This window comes from Homarus americanus, unplaced genomic scaffold (assembly GCF_018991925.1).
Source record: "Homarus americanus isolate GMGI-L3 unplaced genomic scaffold, GMGI_Hamer_2.0 scaffold50959, whole genome shotgun sequence".
In the NCBI taxonomy this organism is placed as follows: domain Eukaryota; kingdom Metazoa; phylum Arthropoda; class Malacostraca; order Decapoda; family Nephropidae; genus Homarus; species Homarus americanus.
Genome location: NW_024738769.1, coordinates 99,142 through 121,071, shown reverse-complemented (window position 1 = coordinate 121,071; position 21,930 = coordinate 99,142). Strand labels below are relative to the sequence as shown.

The 21,930-nt window shown below is 42.3% G+C and overlaps 1 protein-coding gene across 1 annotated transcript in view; it reads left to right on the top strand.

The window, feature by feature from the left end:
* LOC121874353 (NGFI-A-binding protein homolog) overlaps positions 1–21,930 on the top strand; it is a 166,109-nt gene that overhangs the window by 93,481 nt on the left and 50,698 nt on the right. The window contains exons 4-7 of the mRNA XM_042378484.1: positions 682–834; positions 6,423–6,621; positions 9,654–9,963; positions 16,495–16,554. Of these exons, the coding sequence (XP_042234418.1) occupies positions 682–834; positions 6,423–6,621; positions 9,654–9,963; positions 16,495–16,554 (722 nt within the window). The remainder of the gene's footprint in view (positions 1–681; positions 835–6,422; positions 6,622–9,653; positions 9,964–16,494; positions 16,555–21,930) is intronic.

Sequence of the window (21,930 nt, the reverse complement as noted above, 5' to 3'; positions counted from 1 at the left end):
CCCCAACTGCAAAAGGTTATATGAGCAATTTACCAAGAATTTTTGCATCGTATCGTTTTTTTTTTTGCGTGGCGGTGGGGGAGGAAGTCCGTCATATGTTACACACTCAATTGCCTCGCACGCAAAAATAAAGAGGGAGGGAGGGGGGGTAAAACTGAATGTATTATGGTGTGCGTTCCAGGGGAGCCTTATACTAACCCCTCCCACCACCCCTCCTAAACCCCTCCACCCTCCCCTTTCATTGTGGCAACCATGACAAGACCCCCCTCCTCTCTCACCCACCCCCTTGCATGGTGGGTCCCTGTTCTATTTTAGCAACCATGGCGTATTCTCATCCACCACCCTCTTGGATGGTGGATTTCACTATTGTGGCAGCCATGGTGATATTTCCTTTGACAACCATGGCATTATTCTGTTATGGCAAACATAGTATTGTTCGCTGTTGTGGTTAACCATGGTAATATTTTTTATGTCAGCCATGATATTATACCCTATTGTGGTAGCCATGGTATTATGTCGTGTTGTGGTAGCCATGGTATAACTCCCACCCAAGCATGGTGGTTCACCCCTTTATGGCAGTCATGGTATAATCCCCCCTAATATGGTAACCATGGCATATCCCTCCCCCATTATGGCAGTTAAGGTACCATCCTAACCCCCTGCATTGTCACTCCCACACAGTGACTACCATGACATCGCCAGCACCCCCGGCGTGGTCACCCCACCACTATGGCATGCATGGCAACGCCCACAACCCCGGCGTGGTGGCGCCCCCCAGCACTAAGACATCCACGGCAGCACTGGACCGCCAGGCACCGATGGACAAATACTCAGGTCATAATTATCAGCGGTTTTCTTGGTCTCGTTATGTTTTTGGCTTGTTTATGTTTTTTGTTTTGATTGTTTTGATTGTTTTTGTTTCTTATATCCGGTTGTTTACTTCCCACATGACCATTACTGGCTTCTGCAACACCGGTGTCTCATGCACGCTCATGCACATTTACTTCTCTGTTAATTGGTTGTGTGTAAAGGTGTCGTACTTATATATTTTGGCTTTTATGATGAATTACTGTTTATCTAGACTGACTCACTTGGAGATTAGGAACCCCAGCTTATGTGACATTAAGATTAACTACCCTAACCTAACACTAACCTAACCTAACACTAACCAAAAACAAACTTAACCTAACCAAACCCAACCGCTCTTCAGGTATAAAATTAGGGTGATTAATCTACAGGTGCAATAAACTCAAAGGTATCTAACTTTCAGATGATTCCCTTATATAATTCTACTTGAAAAAAATGAGAATCTTCAAGAGAGAGAAAAAAAAATCAAGTTAAGAATTTTAACGAATCAAAATAAAATGAAATACGAACTTTTTTTTTACGATACAGACATTATAAATTAAGTTTAAGACACCACTAAGAGATATATGTAATGTTTACAGGAATTACAAGAGTCAGTGTAGTGGATGGAGTTACCAGCGGCCTGTGTAGTGTATAACCTGCTAAAGGTGTATCATGTTCCATCTTTTGTTTGGTGCAATATGTAGCCGCTCGTGTTCTCTATACTTGTATATACCTTTGTGTTCAGCTAAATTTAGGCCCTTTTTATCATAGTATTTTGGGCCTCGTCTGGTTTATATACCCAGATGTCTGAAGGCTATCTGAATAAGCTCTCGCCAATCAGATTATAAATTCTCGTCAATCAGATTATAAATTCTCGCCAATCAGATTATAAATTCTCGTCAATCAGATTATAAAATCTCGCCAATCAGATCATTTAGTCCCGCCAATCAGATTACAGTCTCTGCCAATCAGATCATAAACTTTCGCTAATCAGATCACAAGGTATTTACCACTTCACTACCTAGGGAGCGACCTGCCTCACAATCTTTAAATCAAGTTGGAAACATTTTACACCACAGATAAAAGGATTTGACCTGATGAGTAAATAATGAAGAACAAAAATAATAATTTACGTGAAAAGTTATAGATATTATACAATTTCTTTTGCATAGATTACCACAACCCAACGTTTAAAGTCAGATTATATACACTAAACATATTATTCACTGGAGGGAATAGTTTTTAGAGGAGAGGTAAGAATATTTTTCATTGAATAACTCAGAGTCTGGTTTTAGCTCCACCAAATACACTCGGTAATCCCCCCCTCCTCCTCCTCCCCACCCCCTTCCCCCTCGCCCCCCTCCCCTCTTGCCCCCCCTCCTCCCCACCCCCTTCCCCACAGCACGCCAACAGGAGGCCGCCATCAGAATATCGTAATAAAAATGTCGGCGCAACGTGGAATCCAAATTAAAAAGCAATTACGAAAAAATAAAAACTATGGAAGGAATGCGGGGAATTTTACTGTATAATTTGGCAGTAGATATTGACTGGATCATTCATTGTTGCAACAGAGTAATATACTTAAAGGGATGATGTGTGTGTGTGTGTGTGTGTGTGTGTGTGTGTGTGTGTGTGTTACTTTTTCAATAGTGTTTGTTTTATAATGTCCGTCAGTGTCTGTGATTGAGTAAGTTTAATTATGAAGAGCGTGCTTCTGGAGGTGGCCCTGTTATGTAGAGGTCATTGACTAGGGAGGCCGTTTGTTGGACCTCTCTCACTCCTTATCTCTATCCATCCATCCCTGCATCTCCCCGTCCATCTATCCCTCCCTCCTTCTATCTCTACCTCCCTCCCTCCCTCCCCCAATCCCTCCCTGCCACACAAGTTAACGTGAACTGAACTCATCTTTCAGGAGAACGAGCCGAAAGACTCATAAGTTAACATAACAATTAACTACTCTCCATAACTGATAATTTTAGCATCTGGTTGTGGAGGAAACATAACACATTAACACGACACTTAACTTATCGGTTAACAACATATATCAACAGGGTTTATTTTAATCGTCTTGTGAGGAGAAGAAAGAAATTAAACTCATAAATTAACACAAAATTTTAACAACACTCTTAACCTATTGAGACCAGCGACCAACCTACCCACCGACGTTAAGTTTGTCATCCTGTAGTCAAAAAAAAAAAATGGTGATACCCCCCTCTCTCGCCCCCTCACCCCTCGCCCCTATCACCCACCACTCCCCTCCCGCCCCTCCTTTCCCCCCTCCCACACCCGCCCCTCACATTCATCGGCCCCTTACGGTACGGTGGGACAGCAAAAACACAGAGGCAATTACCAGGACTGTGTTTAATGTGCTTAATGTTTGCCCCCTATCTTCCTCTTCCTTGTTTTTGTTTGTTTTTTCTACCCCCTCCTCACCTCCCCCTCCCTCCTTCTGTCTTCCCCTACCCTCCCCTCTCCCTCCCCTTCCACCTCCCCTTCCCCAGAATCACACACGTTAATTGGATGGGAAACCCCACATCACCACCACACTGCACTTACAAGCACGCAAAGCTACTTATACCTAGATCCACTTAACCCCCACCACCACCTGTTCCCCACCACCACCAACCCTCCACCACCAACCCCCCACCACCCACCAACCCCCCACCACCCTACCCAACCTCCTCCACCACCAACCCCCCACCACCACCAACCCCCACCACCACCAACCCTCCACCCACCAACCTCACCACCACCAACCCCACCACCACCAACCCTCCACCACCAACCCCCACCACCACCTCAACCTCCCCACCCACCACCCAACCCTCCTGCACACCACAACCCCCACCACCAACCCCACCCACCACCAACCCCCACCCACCACCCAACCCCCACCACCACCAACCCTCCACCACCAACCCTCTCCACCACCAGTCCCTCCCACCAACAATTAACCCCCACCACCACCAACCCCTCTTCACCACCAAACCCCCTCCACCTAACCTCCACTCACCTAACCTCCACCTCACCAATTAACCTCTCACCAACCTCCACCTCAACCCTCCACTAACCCCCACCACCACCAAACCCCTCCACCCACCAACCCCCACCACCAACCCCCTTCACCACCACAAACCTCTCCACCAACCCTCCACCACTAACCCCTCAACACACCACTCACCCCCACTACCACAATCCCCACTACCACCTTCAACTCCCCAATTAACCCCTCCACCAACCCCCACCACCACCAACTTCACTCAAATCTCTCCACTACCTCACAACCCTCCACTACTAACCCTCCACTCACTCAACCCTCCACCACCAACCCCCCACTCCCCCAACTTAAAAAAAATCGATGTTTTTAAAAGCAAAATTCCAGATTAATGGGTAAAGTTTACTTGCCCAGATTAGAATTTTCTTATGGGCTGGAATCTTTTAACGCGCCAAAATCTACGATGGTCGTAAAGTGAATGTTTTATTCCCTCATTTCCTTTGTCTGGATGGAGAGAGAGAGTGAGAGAGAGAGAGAGAGAGAGAATGAGAGAGTGGAGGGTAGGAGAGTAAGAGTGGAGGGTGGTTAAGAGAAAGGACGGTGAGAGAGAGATTGAAAGAGAGGTGGGTGGATGAGAGAGAAAGGGAGAGAGAGACAAGAGGGTGAGTGAGAGAAAGAGAGAGGAGGGGTAGGAGAAAGAGAGAGATATAGTTAAGAGACAGATGAGAGGAGAGAGAGAGAGAGAGAGAGAGAGAGAGAGAGAGAGAGAGAGAGAGAGGGTGGTATATAGGAGGAGTAGAGAGAGAGAGAGAGTGTTACAGGATAAATCATAAAAAAAAAATGTGAGGAAAATATATAGACAGATAAACAGACAGACAGACAGACAGAGCATGAATGTGTATGGACAGAAGTGTTTTGTATACATTGCCGTAAATCGTACACACGCGCACACACACACACACACACACACACACACACACACACACACGTATAACATAACAGTACCTTCACCAGTTGGTACAAAGAATTAATTACATAAACAAAAATAAAATATTCTGACTAGACACTGTGTTGGTATTTTTGAAGAGTGGCAAGATGTCCTCCACAGTATATTAGGCAGAAACTCTTTAAGAATATATCGTACGTTCTGGTAATAATGCAATTAATTCTTGACCCATAAATCCCATCTTTTCTTACTTGGCAATTTTCTTAACTTAGGGAGTCATAACTTGGAGGTGTGTGGGGGGGAGGGAGTGGTGTGGCTTAGGGGGGTGGAGGGGGGAGGGAGTGGTGGTTTAGGGGGTGAGTGGGGAGGAGTGGTGTGGCTTAGGGGTGAGTGGGGGGTGATAAAAAAGAGAAATTAAAGCAGTGTATTTAATCTCATCCCTCGTAAGACAATAGACTGTGGTAAGAATAGATCGCTATATCCTAGAAGTGTGAAGCTGGGTTTTCTCTCTCTCTCTCTCTCTCTCTCTCTCTCTCTCTCTCTCTCATGTACACAAGGTCACTATCTTAGCACCGTGTATTTCTTGACCTCACAAGCCAAAGTTGTGTGTGACATCTGGCATCTCAAAGTATTTGTGACAGTCCCCTGACCGCTCTGTGTTCCTGCTTACGAAAAGTACTTTTTCTGTGAACTAAACCAAGAGAAGAATTGATCAGTTTCTTTGATATGTTGTATATAAATTACTGTATATTTGTTCGGTGATTTAACTAGCTATTATTTTTAATCTTGAGAGTATTATTATTATTGTATATCATGCACACACATACATACATACATACTGTACATACATACATACGTACATACACAAATCAACACACATACACACACAAACAACTCCAAAGTCACACGGACGTATTCCTTAAAATTAACATATAAACACACACACACACACACACACACACACACACACCACTACCATGAATGAGAGACACCTGCGGTACTAAGACACATATGAGGCAGGTGAATGGTAAACCGTGTGTGTGTGTGTGTTTCATCTCTCGCCTCTCAACACTCAAGATCCTCAATATGTACTAGAGTTTTATACATATTATCACTGATGACTTTTATAGCACTATGTAATACTTAAAAACACTTATATGACTTGGGAAATGTTTATAATTATTATCCATCACAAATATTTACTTTATGTAAGATCACTGTAAATTATAGGACTTTTATGTCAATTGTATTATGTATTTTACTACACTGTCAGGGATGCCTCATATGACTTGTAAATATATGGTATATAATTATATAATATAAATATTAACTATTTTTGTAAACACCTACACGTCATCAACACGTCGTTAACACTCACCTACAGCTTCAACACTCAACACGTCATCAACACGTTAACACTCATCAACACGTCATCAACACTCCTCTACACGTCATCAAAACGTCATCAACACGTCAACACTCACGTACTCATCATCAACACGTCAACACTCACGTACACGTCATCAACACGTCAACACTCATCTACACGTCATCAACACTCGCCTACACGTCATCCACACCTCAGCAAGAATAAAGCAGTAAATTAACTATGGTCTTCTCTTGTCTTTGCAGCCATGTTCCAGATTCCCCTCCTGCCCAACCTGCCGCCCTCAGTGGTGGCGGGGTTTCCTTCAATCTCCACTAGGGGCATCTTGGGTACGCCTACGCCCACACGCCCCTCACCGCCAATGACCACGCCCAACATTCATGCCAACCACAACTCTAGTCCGGGCATAACCAAGGACTCTATGGTCGCTATGAACAACAACAGGTGAGTCGGCCTCTATATTTACCTGGTCACCGGTCTTATCTTTCCTTAATGATCAATTTCTCTAAAGGTGTAGAGTTTTGTATATTTCAGTTTGAGATCTCTTTTTTTTTTAAGTTTTGTAAATTTATTAAGTTGTTGCCTGATGTAATTGGAAATAGATTGCTATAATAGGGTGGATGGTGGTGAGGCAGTGGGGGTAGGATCTTGATCATCCCTACGACCACCTCTGTCAGGGGAGGGAGGGGGTGAGGAGGGGGGTGGGGGGTAATGTCAGTGGATGTAGTGCTTTTAGGAAATGTCGTTGTAGTGATGTGTATATACCCTCACTAAATAGGGATAATCGTCCTATTAAGCTTTAAAACTAAGTCATTGCTATTCCTATTGAGCTTTCATAATATATAAAGTGTTTACTAACTATTGATGGTTTAAGACATCAGCTGATAATATTTAGACAATGGTTGCGACATGTCTCGTGGGTGTACTGTATGTCATATATTTGTCACAATTGTCTTCTTTATTTCTTATACAATTTATGTTTTGTATTAATTCTTTTGTTGTATGATATTCGTGTATACTAAAAGAGTCATATAGATAAATGTTGAAGATTCTTACTCAGTTTAATAATGTTTTTGTGTTGCATTCTATTGTTTTTTTTTACCTGCAGTTAATTATTAAATGGGGCAGGTGATGGTTGGTAGCCACTTAGTTTATTCTCTTCACTTCTTATTGATACTTAAGTGTGGACCAGTGTGTGTGTGTGTGTGTGTGTGTGTGTGTGTGTGTGTGTGTGTGTGTGTTGCCTCTTAACACACAAAAAATATCTTGTCTTCTCCTGCATATTTTATTGTCATATTTTGTTACAATTTATTAAACTATTTTGTTGTTTATTTTTATTGATTTTGTCTTTTATTTAATATCTTTATAATTTGTATTATTATGTAAAACATACATACATACATACATACATACATACATACATACATACATACATACATACATACATTTACCGAGCGGTCGCAACTACCTTTTCAGTAATTGCTAAACCTTAACTGCATGTCAAAACACTGTAGAGGACACCTTCCCTGGAGGCAAATTACCAGACAAGAGGTCAGTTAACACTAACCTGTAGACCACTGTAGAAGCGGCTGTTCACACCACCATGGCGGCTGTCTACCCTGACGAACTAACTCCAGCTCTCCACCCAAGCCTGGCGCCACTCGTTACTACCCAGCGAAAGTAGCGACACACACACACACACACACTGCTGTATGAGTAACTACAACTGGTACAAACTCACGCTGGGGGAAGCTTAATCAAAGTTGTAACTTAACGCTTTACCTTTCTATACCAAAACTAATGCAACCGTAGGTGTGTGTGTGTGTGTGTGTGTGTGTGTGTGTGTAGTGCGACCATGGTAGCTCCTTCCAGTTATGCTGTTGACTTACATAGACATAATCAACACTGACCAGCCGTCTCACGTGACCTCGATCCTGGGAGTAAACATCTCAAGAGTCAAAGTAAATGATGAATGAGTGCCACCTGGCCCCATCCGCCGTGGTCCTTGTAACCCACACTACACAGGGGTCAAGCCATCGTATGGGGCCCCACAATAAACCTAGACAACTTTACTGGGCCCTGTCTCTTGATACACCAGACCCTCCTCCTAAGGACAACTGTGCCCTGCGCGCCCCCCCTGTAATAATGACTAAGGACGAAAGGTTCTCCTCATTGGATTTGCATCTTCAGATTTATTTCACACTTCACACACTTGCCACAGTAGCTTTCCTGTAGTAACAGAACACCAGTGTGGACGGTGTACCTGGCCGACTGATTATCTAACTTACTTGTAGTTAACACAATGACATGCAAGCACCTAGACACACACGAGGTTGGATCACTATACACCTGCGCCTCGTACTATATTGTGCACGTGTGGTGAGGGTCACTATCACTCATACAGCAGGTCTGGTCACACTGTATTCCACCTTGTGTCACACTGTACTCCGCCTTGCGTCACACTGTACTCCGCCTTGCGTCACACTGTACTCCGCCTGGTGTCACACTGTACGCCGCCTGGTGTCACACTGCACTCCGCGTGGTGTCACACTGTGCTTTGAGATACCCCACACGGTGCAACACGCCACAATTCCTTTATGCATCCTTAGAGAAGCTCCTTGTCACTGCTCCATTCACTGCAGACGCCCGCCCTCCCAGTCCTCCAACGCATCGCCCGGGCCCAACCACGACGTGGCCGGCTCCCCGTCTCCGAACTACGCACACAGCCATATGTACAACGGCGGTCAAAATGAAACATCACTACTTCCTTGGATCATAGACATTTTTTGCATGTTGCAACAAAGACAGTCCAGGAGGCAAGTTAGCAGACTGAAGTTACACTAAACCTATAACAAATAAACTTTCAGCAAAACCGTCGGCCCACACGACCTGCGTCCACCACAGCCGAGCCTACTGGAGAGAAGGGAAGGTCCCAGGGTCACCCCCAGTGAGGCGGCTGGCAGCGTTTGTTTCACATGAGAAGCAACGGTTTATACACATACACACACACACGCACACACTTACTGGACTTTGTATATATATATATATATATATATATATATATATATATATATATATATATATATATATATATATATATATATATATATATATATATATATATATATATATATATATATATATATATATATACACATGTTTAAATAGACATATACGTATATATGTATGTATTTATGTATGTATGTACATATACTAAATATGTATATTGTAATAAGTGTAAATATTTTCAGTACCTATAGATTAGTTTAAGTTTATTATGTTGTATTTGTTTGCAATGAAACCTTTTGTTTGTTTTGGTTTAAGTTTCACTGTTAGACGCTGATAAGTTTATTTTTTCACTGTGTAATATTTGTAACATTAATTGTATGTTTTATCTTATATAAAGACCCATAGTGGTGTGTAGTTAACGGTGTGGGTGTTATGTTCACTAATGTTGTGGTCTCTGTGTGTGTCAGTCTGGTCGGTGTGCGTGACGGACCCGGCCTGCCCTCCACCCTCTCCGTGGCGCCCACCACCTCCTCCTCCAGCACCCCCAACATCCCCATCTCCACCCACGGAGTATGTACTTCCAACCCCCGCGATGGACCCATGGGCCTTGGGGCGTCCGGTATGGGCGGCCCCATGCCCAGTATAGGCGGGACACCTATGGGTGGACTCGGAGGGGGAATGGGAGGAAGTTTGGGGGGGTCAAGAGGACCTTCCCCCCACCACACCTCGCCCACACACCCGGGAGGGATCATCACCCCCACCTCAGTCGGCCTACAGGTGAGTCCATCCTTCTCTCTTGTTAGTGCGTCACACACACACACACACACACACACACACACACACACGCTATACTCGCATACTATCTTCTTTCCCTCTGCATTACTGTGTGTCAGGACGTGTGCACCAAAGGTAGGCTCATTGTAGAGTGCACGAGGTCTTCCCGAAACTTTCAGCTGTGCACCGTGCACGACTACATCACCCTCAGTGGTGAACTTACTGGTGCACCATTCACTAACACCCACCACTCCCGACATTCACTGAAACCACAACACCTCCCACCACTCCACCGTCACCCACCACACCACCGTCACCCACCACACCACCGTCATCCACCACACCACCCACCACACCACCCTCACCACCACACCATCCTCACCCACCACATCACCGTCACCCACCACACCATCCTCACCCACACCACCGTCACCCACCACACCATCGTCACCCACCACCCATCGTCACCCACCACACCATCCTCACCCACCGTACCCCTTACCACATCTTCACTCACCACACTTTCTCTCCCTCCCTCATATTTCCTTTCCTTAATTACCTTACTACATCCTCTGTCCTCACGCCGCGACCACACCACCTTCTTCACCTCACAGGCTAATTGTCTTCCCCCTTTCCCGCACTTCACAACCCTCCTCCCCCCACATTACAACCACTCCTCCTCCCCACCTCTTCTTCCCCTCCTCTTCCTCCTCCCCAACATTACAACCCCTTCTCGTCCTCCTCCTCCTCTCCCACATTACAACCTCCTCCTCCCCAACTCTTCCTCCTCCTCCTCCTCCCCCCCCCAACTCTTCTTCCTCCTCCTCCCCCACCACCACCTCCTCCTCCGGTCCATATAAACAACAAGTCAAGAGTCTCCGCCATAGTGTCTGTGGGCTGGTAGACACACGGCCCTCCTTTCAACAATGGTCTGGCAAAACAAAGTCTCCAATTAAAGAACTCCTTTATATTGTCGTGTGATGGGGTTTAGGGAAGGGGTGATGGGGTAGAGATCTAGTGAGGGGGGGTGATGGGGTGGGAGAGGGGAGAGACTATATTGTTTAGAATAGAAGGGAGAAGGGGAGGGAGCCACGGTTCTTCATCTCCTATGTAAAAGGTAAAAACAATAATAATAAAAAAAATCCCTTGAAAACAATAACAACTGAAAGAGAAAAGAAAATACGAGAGAATAGAAAGAAAAAAAAGGGAATTAACAATCTCCCGCTTGACAACATCCTTGGGTCTTATGATACATGAAAGAGAAGTTAATAATAGTGCCATACATAACACCTAACCAATAAGGCGAAAATGTATAACCTAGTCTATGAAATTTAAACCCCTAATGGTTACCGTGAGTTAACACCTTCTTATCCCAAACCTTTCAAATCTCTCTCACACATCAATGGCGTTCATAACATTTTTCAGATTTCATTTTGTATTTTTATTTTATATATTTTTTTTTATTTTGGCCATTAGAGAATCAGCTAAAAGAGGAGATTGAAAATAGGAAAACATTGAGGTGTTTGTAAGATGGTGACGGCAAGAGCTGAGAACATTGGCTAAGTTCTTGAAAACCCTTTACGAGTTTCTTTTATTACGAGGCACGACAATGGAGGAGGCTGAACTAAGGCGATGTTTTCTTGTTTTGTCCCACACACGAGCCTTTAATATTGTGTGTGTGTGTATGTATGTATGTATGTATGTATGTATGTATGTATGTATGTATGTATGTATGTATGTATGTCATTTGTCTTTGTCAAGTAGGTGTGTTTTCTACCCTGTGTTCACCTCCCCTCACCAGGCACCATTAGAGTATAAGTTAATCTACAGGTGAAATAAATTCCCATGTGTAAAACTCCTCAGGTGATTCATTACAGGTATTTGTACTCATGAGGTTAAAGTTATTCATTAGCAGCGCCCTCTCCACCCCTGATTAACGAGGAGACTGGTGTTAAGGGCTAATGAGGGGGAGATAACAATCATTAAGTAGGAAGTTGCCATTGATGAAGGAAACTTTGGTGACAAGGGAGACGACGTTGGTGATAATGGTGGATAGTAGGAATGAGAATAATGCACAGGTAGGGAATGAAGGGAGAGAGAGAGAGAGAGAGAGAGAGAGAGAGAGATCCTAAAGCGAAGAACAAAATAATGTATTAAGATTATTTGGGGGTGATTTTTGCCACAAGGTGAATAGATTCGTATGATTATGTAACTTTATACTGGCGAGTCCAGCTAACTTCTTGACCAGTGGCAGGTTAAGAACGTGGTGTGTGATGAGGTAATGGTGAGTGTAATGGTGGTGTTGATTGTCTGATGTGGTGTGTGTGTGTGTGTGTGTGTGTGTGTGTGTGTGTGTGTGTGTGTGTGTGTGTGTGAAGGAACACAGTTCGTTGACGAGTGTGTGCGATATATTGGTTAAAAAATGAGAATCCTTATATAAAACATATAATTCAGTGGCTAAACAAGTAAGAGACCCATAAATCTTCATGTGTTGGAGGAATGAGATATGTGTCAGTAGGCAGAGTAATGACGGTGAGTGTGAAGAGAAGATGATAATGATTTGACAGATGAGGAAGATTAGTCTGAGTGACGTTGTGAAATAATGAAGGCGGTTGTGTTGTAACTAGTTGTTATAACACCAGTAATAAATACTCATTATATTTCTAAACGCTACGGTGGCCAGAGAAATATTGTCTAAGGGAAAAAAAATACCGAAATACCCACACGATTTGTCCTATGAGGTGGTATGGATTAGTGTGGATTAATTTCGTGATGGATAGTTCCTGAGGATTTATGAGGATTTTTTTGTATTTATTTATTTTTTGTTCAGTGACAGAGAAGATAAATGTGTTACTGTACCAGCATCGTTCGTATGTATAATGAGCGTTACCTCTCATAGTAGCTGATGGCGTTAAGCTACCTGAGAGGGTCAACACACCAAAAACTAGTTAGCTTAGGTAACCCGGTTTTAAGGTGTAGACCATCAGAATGTGAACTCTCTCTCTCCTATCACACTGGCTACCTATTAAACACGATCCGCTAACCTATTTATATCAAGGTTCTCAATTGAACCACAACTTGACGTAGTTTATTATAGTCGTTTAGTTAACCACGACTGTATTTAACTGTTTAGGAGTCTCTTGCTGTTAGCCACACACGTATAGTCAGTGGGGTGGGGGGGTGTATACCTGTCTACTGTTGATGGAAATTAGTGCAGGTAACAGACGACAGGTTCTTATAACGGGATTATTCTCCTCACACGATGACTGTTAACAGGAGGTGTGACTGTTAGGACCGTGTGTGTGTGTGTGTGTGTTTATTGTCACTTGCCCGGAAGAGAGAAAGAAACAGAGAGATTAAATAATAATAATAATAATAATAAACGGTTTATTAATTGAGTTGCAGCCGGTGGCTGAAAATATACAAAATTACATGTAATTTAGACATAATGATATGCGTTCAATACATTTACAGGGCTGTACAGTACATAAATCAGGAGTTGTTTATTATTTTAACAATAGATGGGATGGTGCTGTTCTTATATCTATGTGGGTCTGTCGTCGCCAGTAATAGCTAGGCAGATAATTAGTACAAATAAAATATAACATAGCATTTCCATAGCAACCTCCTTGTTTTCAGTGATCAGATAGTGGTAGTGTTATATTCATGAGGTATATCTTACAAGTGAATTACCGTGTTTCAAAGCCCGATTCATGTATGTATGTATGTATGTATGTATGTATGTATATATGTATGTATGTATGTATGTATATATGTACCGTTACCTCCCACCATGACAGAAATGCATATATCAATTGTTATACCTCTGTACCTCACCACCAGCGTGAAGTTGAGGCCCTTAGGTCAGCTCACGCCCTGGAATTTTTTTTTTATCATCACCCCTGACACACACTGTGGGGTGATGGTATATTTGTTCATCACAATACCGTCACACAAAATATCTCCTCGACTCTTAACGGGAATAATATCAGTATTTATATTTTTCAAATCTATTTGGCTATATCATGGCTGTATAGTTTATCGTTCTGGGGAGACGTGGGGTATAATCTAGGCAGGGTGGTGTATGTAAATTTGCCTCCAAACCCTATTATCAGCCATCAGTTTAAATAAATAGCCTCATGATGTCGATATAGCATACGTGTAATATATAATATATATATATATATATGTGGTTTGAAACTTTACACAAATCACCAAAACTTGTGATTGTGAATAATTACGATAAAATCTTAAAACCCTGAGTTATGAAAAGTCGAGCCAATATACAAGAGGAAGTAAAATGGAAAGTGATCGTAAATTATAATGGTTTTTGTGTATAAGTTATAGCAAGATAATAGATTAATACATTTCTTAAGAGGTATACTTAGCATTACACACACACACTGTCTGCTAAAGGAAGGTACGGGAGTTGAGTGGTGTCATGATGGTGATTGATAATAGTGGTGATGATAATTAATGGTGATAATGATGATTGAAGATATTGATGATTGTGGGTGATCAAACACACCCTATCAAACACACCCCATCAAACACACCTCCCATAAGCGGCCACACACTTAGAAATCCCAGATGAAGACAACGAAATGATGTTTATATCACGGTGGTCGTCCTGGAAGAGCAAACACCTGAGTTATGTCATCAACAGTGAACATGTGTAGTAGTATCAATAGAACACCTCCCCGCCAGTATTCACGGGAGCGACAGTGACACTTTCTCCTCGTCCCGCCACTGTGACTCTCAGCTAGGGGCAACAAGTACAGTAACGTAAAGTAATAAATGTTTCCTACTGGGTGGCTGCCAATACTCGTCTTAACACGCGTAGAAAAACTGAATTACATTGTACCAGAAACCACACCAGTAGATTAAAACCAGTTCTCTTTGGCAGCTGTTTCCGGGCCAAGACACAGAGGAACAACGAACACCTCCATTGTCTTCTCCTCTCTTTTACTCCAGAAGGTCTTATTCCCCTCAACTTTCTGATTTTAAAATATTAGTACAAATTTCCCCGACCATAAAATTGAGTCTTACCTCTGAGACACACACACACACACACACACCCACACCCACACATATACACACACACACACACACACACACATATACACGATATATATTTCCATGGTACACATGTCAGGGCCTAGGAACCTCATACATGTTTGAAGGCGTCACATGTTCTTGTCGTCATCCCCAGCAGACACAAGCCGCCGTCGGTACAGTACCTGACGGCGGCCACCCATGTTACAATAGTTACATGCTCACCGCTGCTGCACCGCCTCCCACGAGAACCTGGTCACACCCCCTGACTGTGAACACCGGCCTCCTTCCTCACACATAAACTTGTACCAGGATCAAACATTTTTATCACACCTTTTTGTACTGATCACCGTAGGTAAACAAACCACCACCACTATCACCACCACTATCACCATCACTATCACCACCACTATCACCATCACTATCACCACCACTATCACCATCACTATCACCACCACTATCACCATCACTATCACCATCACCATCACTATCACCACCACTATCACCATCACTATCACCACCACTATCACCATCACTATCACCATCACTATCACCATCACTATCACCATCACCAACAGAAAATAATATGTCCGTACACCATATTGGAACATTTTTCTAACATATTTCCTCAGATTATAATACTCGTGTACCTGTAACTCTTAACTATGGGGTAATGCGTCTCTCATCAGCCTGTGTGTGTGTCCAGGTATGATACACTGTCCCCCCCCCCCTTCGCCTTCTTATCTGCCACGCTTCTGGAAATCACTTCAGAACTCAGTAAACCTCTTGAATATAATTATACTTCTCTCTTCCTATTGTGCTTCTTTATTTCCTCACAATGTTCTCACTGATAACTTACAATCTTGTTATAACTCTCATGCACACACCTCATGATTCTATGGTAATTTTGTTATATAGTTTTATACCTGATGATACATTCTTATGAAATCAAGACATCCTAAAAAATGTTTCTCTCTCTGTCTGATGGTGGCAGCACAAGCGCCTCCCTCACTAACCTAACCTAACCCCTTGGCACTACACCACACTACAATAGCTATAATTATCTTTCCATTATACACATACATCGGTATATAATTTGGCATAGACGTATAACTACAATTACATTATAGATCATGGATTCAATTTTGTAATATTTGAATGTATGAATGAGAATGAAGTTACCTTGGATAGTTTTAATTAATAGTGAGTTATTAATTACAGGTGTTATTCTAGATCTTAGTTTAATTGTTACTTTAATTACTGTACCTGACTGATTAATTTACTCACTTTAAACACCTCTTGATCAGCATAAGTAATAAAATAGGAGCTGATGGCTGTATTAGATCTTCTTTTAACTATATTTATGGATTTTATTGTCAGTATGTGTCTATGTCAACTATATTTGTCTTTGTGTGTATGTGTGTGTGTGTGTTAGTTACAGCCTCTCACAGCTGATCTAACTCCTATCCTCCCCTACAGAACTGCCATGGAACAATGACGCCTGATAAGAACGCGGAGTTTTTTCTTCCACTCATGAAGGTAAAAAAAATCATTCATCGTTTGACGGACACAACCCCTTCCCTCCCTCCCCCCTCCCATCGGTGATCTCAGACACAACAACCAACTGGTTAAGATATAACTTGTTGAAATGTAGAGTAAAAATATATGTTTATATCTAAGTCACTCGTCATCATCATCACTGTAATTATTGTGTTTTTATTTTGTTTTGGTTGTAAATGTCAAGTGTCTGCGATTACCCTGGCTTATACGTAAAAATATAGTAGTTCTTTTTTTTTTTTGTTACTTCCGCCGTTTTGTTTCCCCCTCGTGTGTGTGTGTGTGTGTGTGTGTGTGTTGGAGGGGTATACAGCTGCTATACAATTTCCTTCCCTCGGTAAGACTCATTAAGGGTTACAATACTGTGGTGTGATTGACGTTATACCTGGAGACAACGACACCACTGTATGATCGTCTGTTTCCTGTGTGACAATTCTAGGATCAGTTTCAAAACAAGATATCTAAATATATCATTATGACAGCCAGCTATGGTCTACAACACATATCTTCACTATACTATAAAATACTCCCTTGGAAATACGAACGAATGGATAGGTGATAGACTTCCCCTTGTGAGACGATAAGGGAGGGGGAGGAAGGATAGGGGTAAGGTGATGGGGGGATGACTTATTCCTCAGTCCCCCCCCTTCTCTACCCCCTCTCTCCCCCCTTCCATTTCACCTCCTACAACCAGCTCGAGTTTACGTTTCAGGCCATTTTTTATTTTCATTTCGTACCGTCACTGAGGAGTTAAGTATCCTACGACAAGTTTAGGAGTTGTGCTTCTAATTGCGGCTGTGAGCTGAGAGGGTGTAGGATATATTTCTGAAAGGGTTTAATTTACATTACTGGGAGGGTTTAACTCACAGACCGTTCGATACTTAATAAACCACCAAGCCGCGTTAAGTATAAACCGGAAGTACACTTTAAGACGGTCTTTCCCTACCTCCCTCCCTCCCTCCCTCCTTCCCTCCTTCCCTCCCTCCGTCTTGTACTGGATGGATATTAAGAGTAATCTCCTCTTTAGGGGAAGACCTGTATTAAGACCCCCGAGCCGGACTAAGGAATTAAGTCGTTGTAATCAAGATGTTAAAAGTGGAGGAGGAAGGGGAAGTAGTGGAGGAGGAAGAAGAAGAACTGGAGGAGGAAGAGGTCGTTGAGTGTCTGTCTGTGACCACTCTTCAGGTACAGTACACGTTCTCCCTCCTCTTACACTGACCCCGTCGCTCGGATGTGATTCGTTTCAGTAAAGTTACCTCAACCAAACACTAAATTATTAACATGCGCTAAAGACAATTTTATTATCTAAATAACATTACATCGTGTGGATAATTTATATTTGCCTGTGGATAATAGATAATTTCAGTGGGTAAAATTTATTTGTTGTGGATTACGTTACTCTGCGGTTTATAGAAATCTTCATGTGAACGATAAGCGCAGTATATATCTCCTCCTGAAGACGCTGACGAAGTGTTGTGTTGGTGAAGTAGCGTGACGCGGCCGGCCCTAGCAGGTAATTCAGTCCTTCAGGTGTGAATTACTGGTGTTTCTCTTGTGTGGCCTCGTATAGTGTGTTAACTGCTCAGTCTGGATAACGAGTTAACCCATACAGTCAGGTGCCTTAACTTTTACATGTACGTGTACTGTATATAACTGGTTATAGACGCAAGAGCTATAATTCTATACATTAACAAGCGTTCAGTTATAGAGGCAAGTGGTATGAAGTGGCCGCTCACCAAAACAAGAGACGCCTCACAGAAGGTTAAGAGAGATTCACAATCGTGGGAGGTCCTTGTTGTGTGTGGCGTTACAATTGGGAGATAATGGTGGGTGTGAGGAGGAGACGACCTATTGTGGGTCGGTTAGATCGTCCACGGGGCCCTACCTCCTCCTTGGTGACGTGGTCGAGGACGTGCCTTGGAGGGGGAGGTGGAACAACACAGCTGCTTGAGGAGGAACTAGTTTTTGTACGCGAGTAAATACCTATTTCCCACAAGGTCTGAGGGTCTGAACCCCATGTGTTCATAGTGTTTACGCCATTAATACGATAAAGAGCGTCACTATTATTGTAATAAGAGGAATATCAACTCTCAAGAGTCGAGCGTGTGCGACCTGTCGACAAAATGGTGGCGCGGAGGTTGTTGTTACTGCAAGACCTTCCCGGCGACCTTACTGCTGAAGGGGAGATTACAAGTTGCTGATTGGATAATATTAGGGAAGCGGACACATCCTTGTGAAGGTGAATTTATCTCACTAGTTTGAATGGGGCATCTGGCGTGTACGAGGAGGAGGGTATTAACTATGATACACTTGGTAGTTAGTGGTGGGTCCTGGCCAGTACACCGGCCACGTCAGGTAAACTCGACTGTGGCTAAATACATCTTTTATTGTGGCCTCAAATAGATATATTATCAACTATTAAAGTGACGTAAATTATCCTGAGAACGTCATCAATGTCAACACGAACCTGTATTGTTAACACGACACCGTAATATTTTAGGCACATCTCTTTATTACAATGATGGTATATATATATATATATATATATATATATATATATATATATATATATATATATATATATATATATATATATATATATATGTAGATCCACAATGTAAACGTGGATAAGATAAATCTTGATAAAATCACACGGGAAAAGAAACAACGGAGCACCTTAGCTTTCGTCTTTATTCAAGATGTCTTGAATAAAGACGAAAGCTAAGGTGCTCCGTTGTTTCCTTTAATGTGATTTTATATATATATATATATATATATATATATATATATATATATATATATATATATATATATATATATATATATATATATATAAACCCTTGACATTAATCATTCAGTGTTGGGACAGATTCCGTGGACCAGTGTGTTGCTGACTTACTCGCCTCCAAATTACCTGGGCTGCTTCTAAATATTTAATGGATAAAAGAAAATCATTTGCGAGGGAGTAGCGTGGCGGTGTAATTCATAGGGCGAGGGCGCACTAAGACCCGGAATGGACCTCACGTGAGGATAACTCGGCCAAGAAGCACACCAGATAAAAACATGTCAGCGGGGAGGGGGAGCTAAATTTTCACGATTGCCTGCGACATGACACACCCGTCAACCAGGGGGCAATAGAGCTTATTTTCCGGGGTTTTTACGAGACGTTTTTGACCTTTATTGTCACTCGAGGGGTGGCGCTGTCTTCGACCCCCTCGTGTAGTCCTGTAAAAGGAAAAAAGGGCCTCTCATGTGGGTCTTGCTTGCTCGCGTGCATAGACGTCTTGAGGGCGTGTACCGGCGACTGCTTGTTTGCCTGTAGGGCGTTGGTGGGCAAGGGTGGTGACTGGGCTGTGGGCGGGGGCGGGGGCGGCTGTGGGCGGGGATGGGCGGTGGGCAGACCGTATTTGTGGTTCTCATATTAATAGTTCTGCCACATGTCCGTTGTTTACGTTGTCTACCCGTTATCGAAAAACCGAGGTTTCATATCGATTTCCATTTGAATGTCCTCGTTATTTTTGAGTTTTAATCTATACTAATATAGGCAGGTGCGCGGAGGTGTTGCCCTTCTCGACTACAAACACCCTGGTCCAGAACTACCTCGTTTAACTATACATCAGAGATAAAACTCATCTGATTCACCATAACTTTATATTATACACTGAAAACATTTTACTGTGACGTAGATCTGTTAACAAGAGAAAAATATCAAGCGGAGATATTAAAACTATGTAATAATATGGTAATAACAACGTTCTCCTGGTCTGTACACACACACACACACACACACACACGTTCCTCTGTGACTCACTTACCATCTGATTTCGTTTGATGTACTGTACGAAACCAATTAATATATCACGTAGATTTTTATAATGCGGATTTTCGTCATGGTGCGTGAGTGTGGCGGGGGAAGAGTCACGTTCCTTGTGATTAAAGAAACAGGATATGGTAGTTAGTTAATAGATCTATAATTAGAGCCGTAAGTTTGCTCCCAACACCTGTATGAGGGAGTGGCTTGCCTGACAGGTGTACATTTACAGGTGTTCGCGTGTCTTACTTCTGGTCTATACTGTAACACCCTGAGAATATAACTTAATACGGGAATTAATAAAGACTTTAACTCTGCTGGCTTACTTAAGACCACTTTTAACACACAGTAAGGAATAAAATAACGGACGATAGTGAAAAGTAAAAAGTTATATAAAAAAGAAACTCGAACTTTTTTCATCCGAGTTTTGTTTCTCTTCAATATCATCATCAATATATATATTTTTTTTCTTCTTTTTATTTCTTCTTTTTCATTCTTCTTAATCCCTTCCTCGCTTGAAAATGGAAATTAGAAGTGAAATCTAAAGGCTTAGCTGCTCGATTACGGCAGTTCGGATATAACACACTGAATACTAACACACTTTCGGTACAGGGAGGCAGTATGGTTGGCACTGCACACGCCTCCTTTCATTTCCTCAACCTTAAAGTTAGGTACCCAATCACAGCCGGGTATCCTGATGACGTGTCAACCAGCAACACTCAGAACAGTATAATGTACTCGGCTACCTCATCATTCCTCACTCGCGCTGATTCTAGGAAAGTTTGTTGATTAGAAATTTTAGATGTCTGTACAGTGATTTAAATAATATTAGTGCATAAGTAATAACATCGAAAATATCCTCCAATTCCGGTCTTCCCGTCCAAGTCTGGTCTTCCCGCCCCAGTCCGGTCTTCCCGCCCCGGCCTGTACAGACTTAATAACCTATAGTACACCAGTAGCGCTAGACAGTTTTCACCAGCCTCTCAATCTCTCACTCTGATTATTATTATTATATATAAATTTACTCTCAATTATGACTTATTTTCGTATCTTTAGCGGAAGAGCAGAATATGGCGGGGAAAATTCGTGAACCTCTGTGACGAAACCTTTTTTTTTTCTTATGTTTGTATAGAGTGAAAGTTAAATAGTTTGTAGCTCAAGATATAAAGTTGACTCACTTCCGGTCTCGTTTAGCAGTGTAGAAGGTGTACAGTAGAGTCGTGTCAGTGTAGATGAAGTAGAGCATTAGACAAGTGTTGACACAAATTTTCATCGTGTACAGTATTCTTCAACACTGTTCTTATAAATAAAAAGCAATAATATGGCAATCATGTGTTGATGTTTGCCTCATTATGTGTTGCAGTTCTATAGCGTGTTATTTAATGTGTCTTATGTAATTAGTAGATGAAGGTAATTATTTGCATCTCCCCTCATGACGGTGATAACACTAATGGTGGTAGTGGTGGTGGTTTTCATCTTAATCATAATACCTTTTAATTATACTTGTTATTTCCCTTGTTCCATTTATCCAATGTATAGTCTATTAC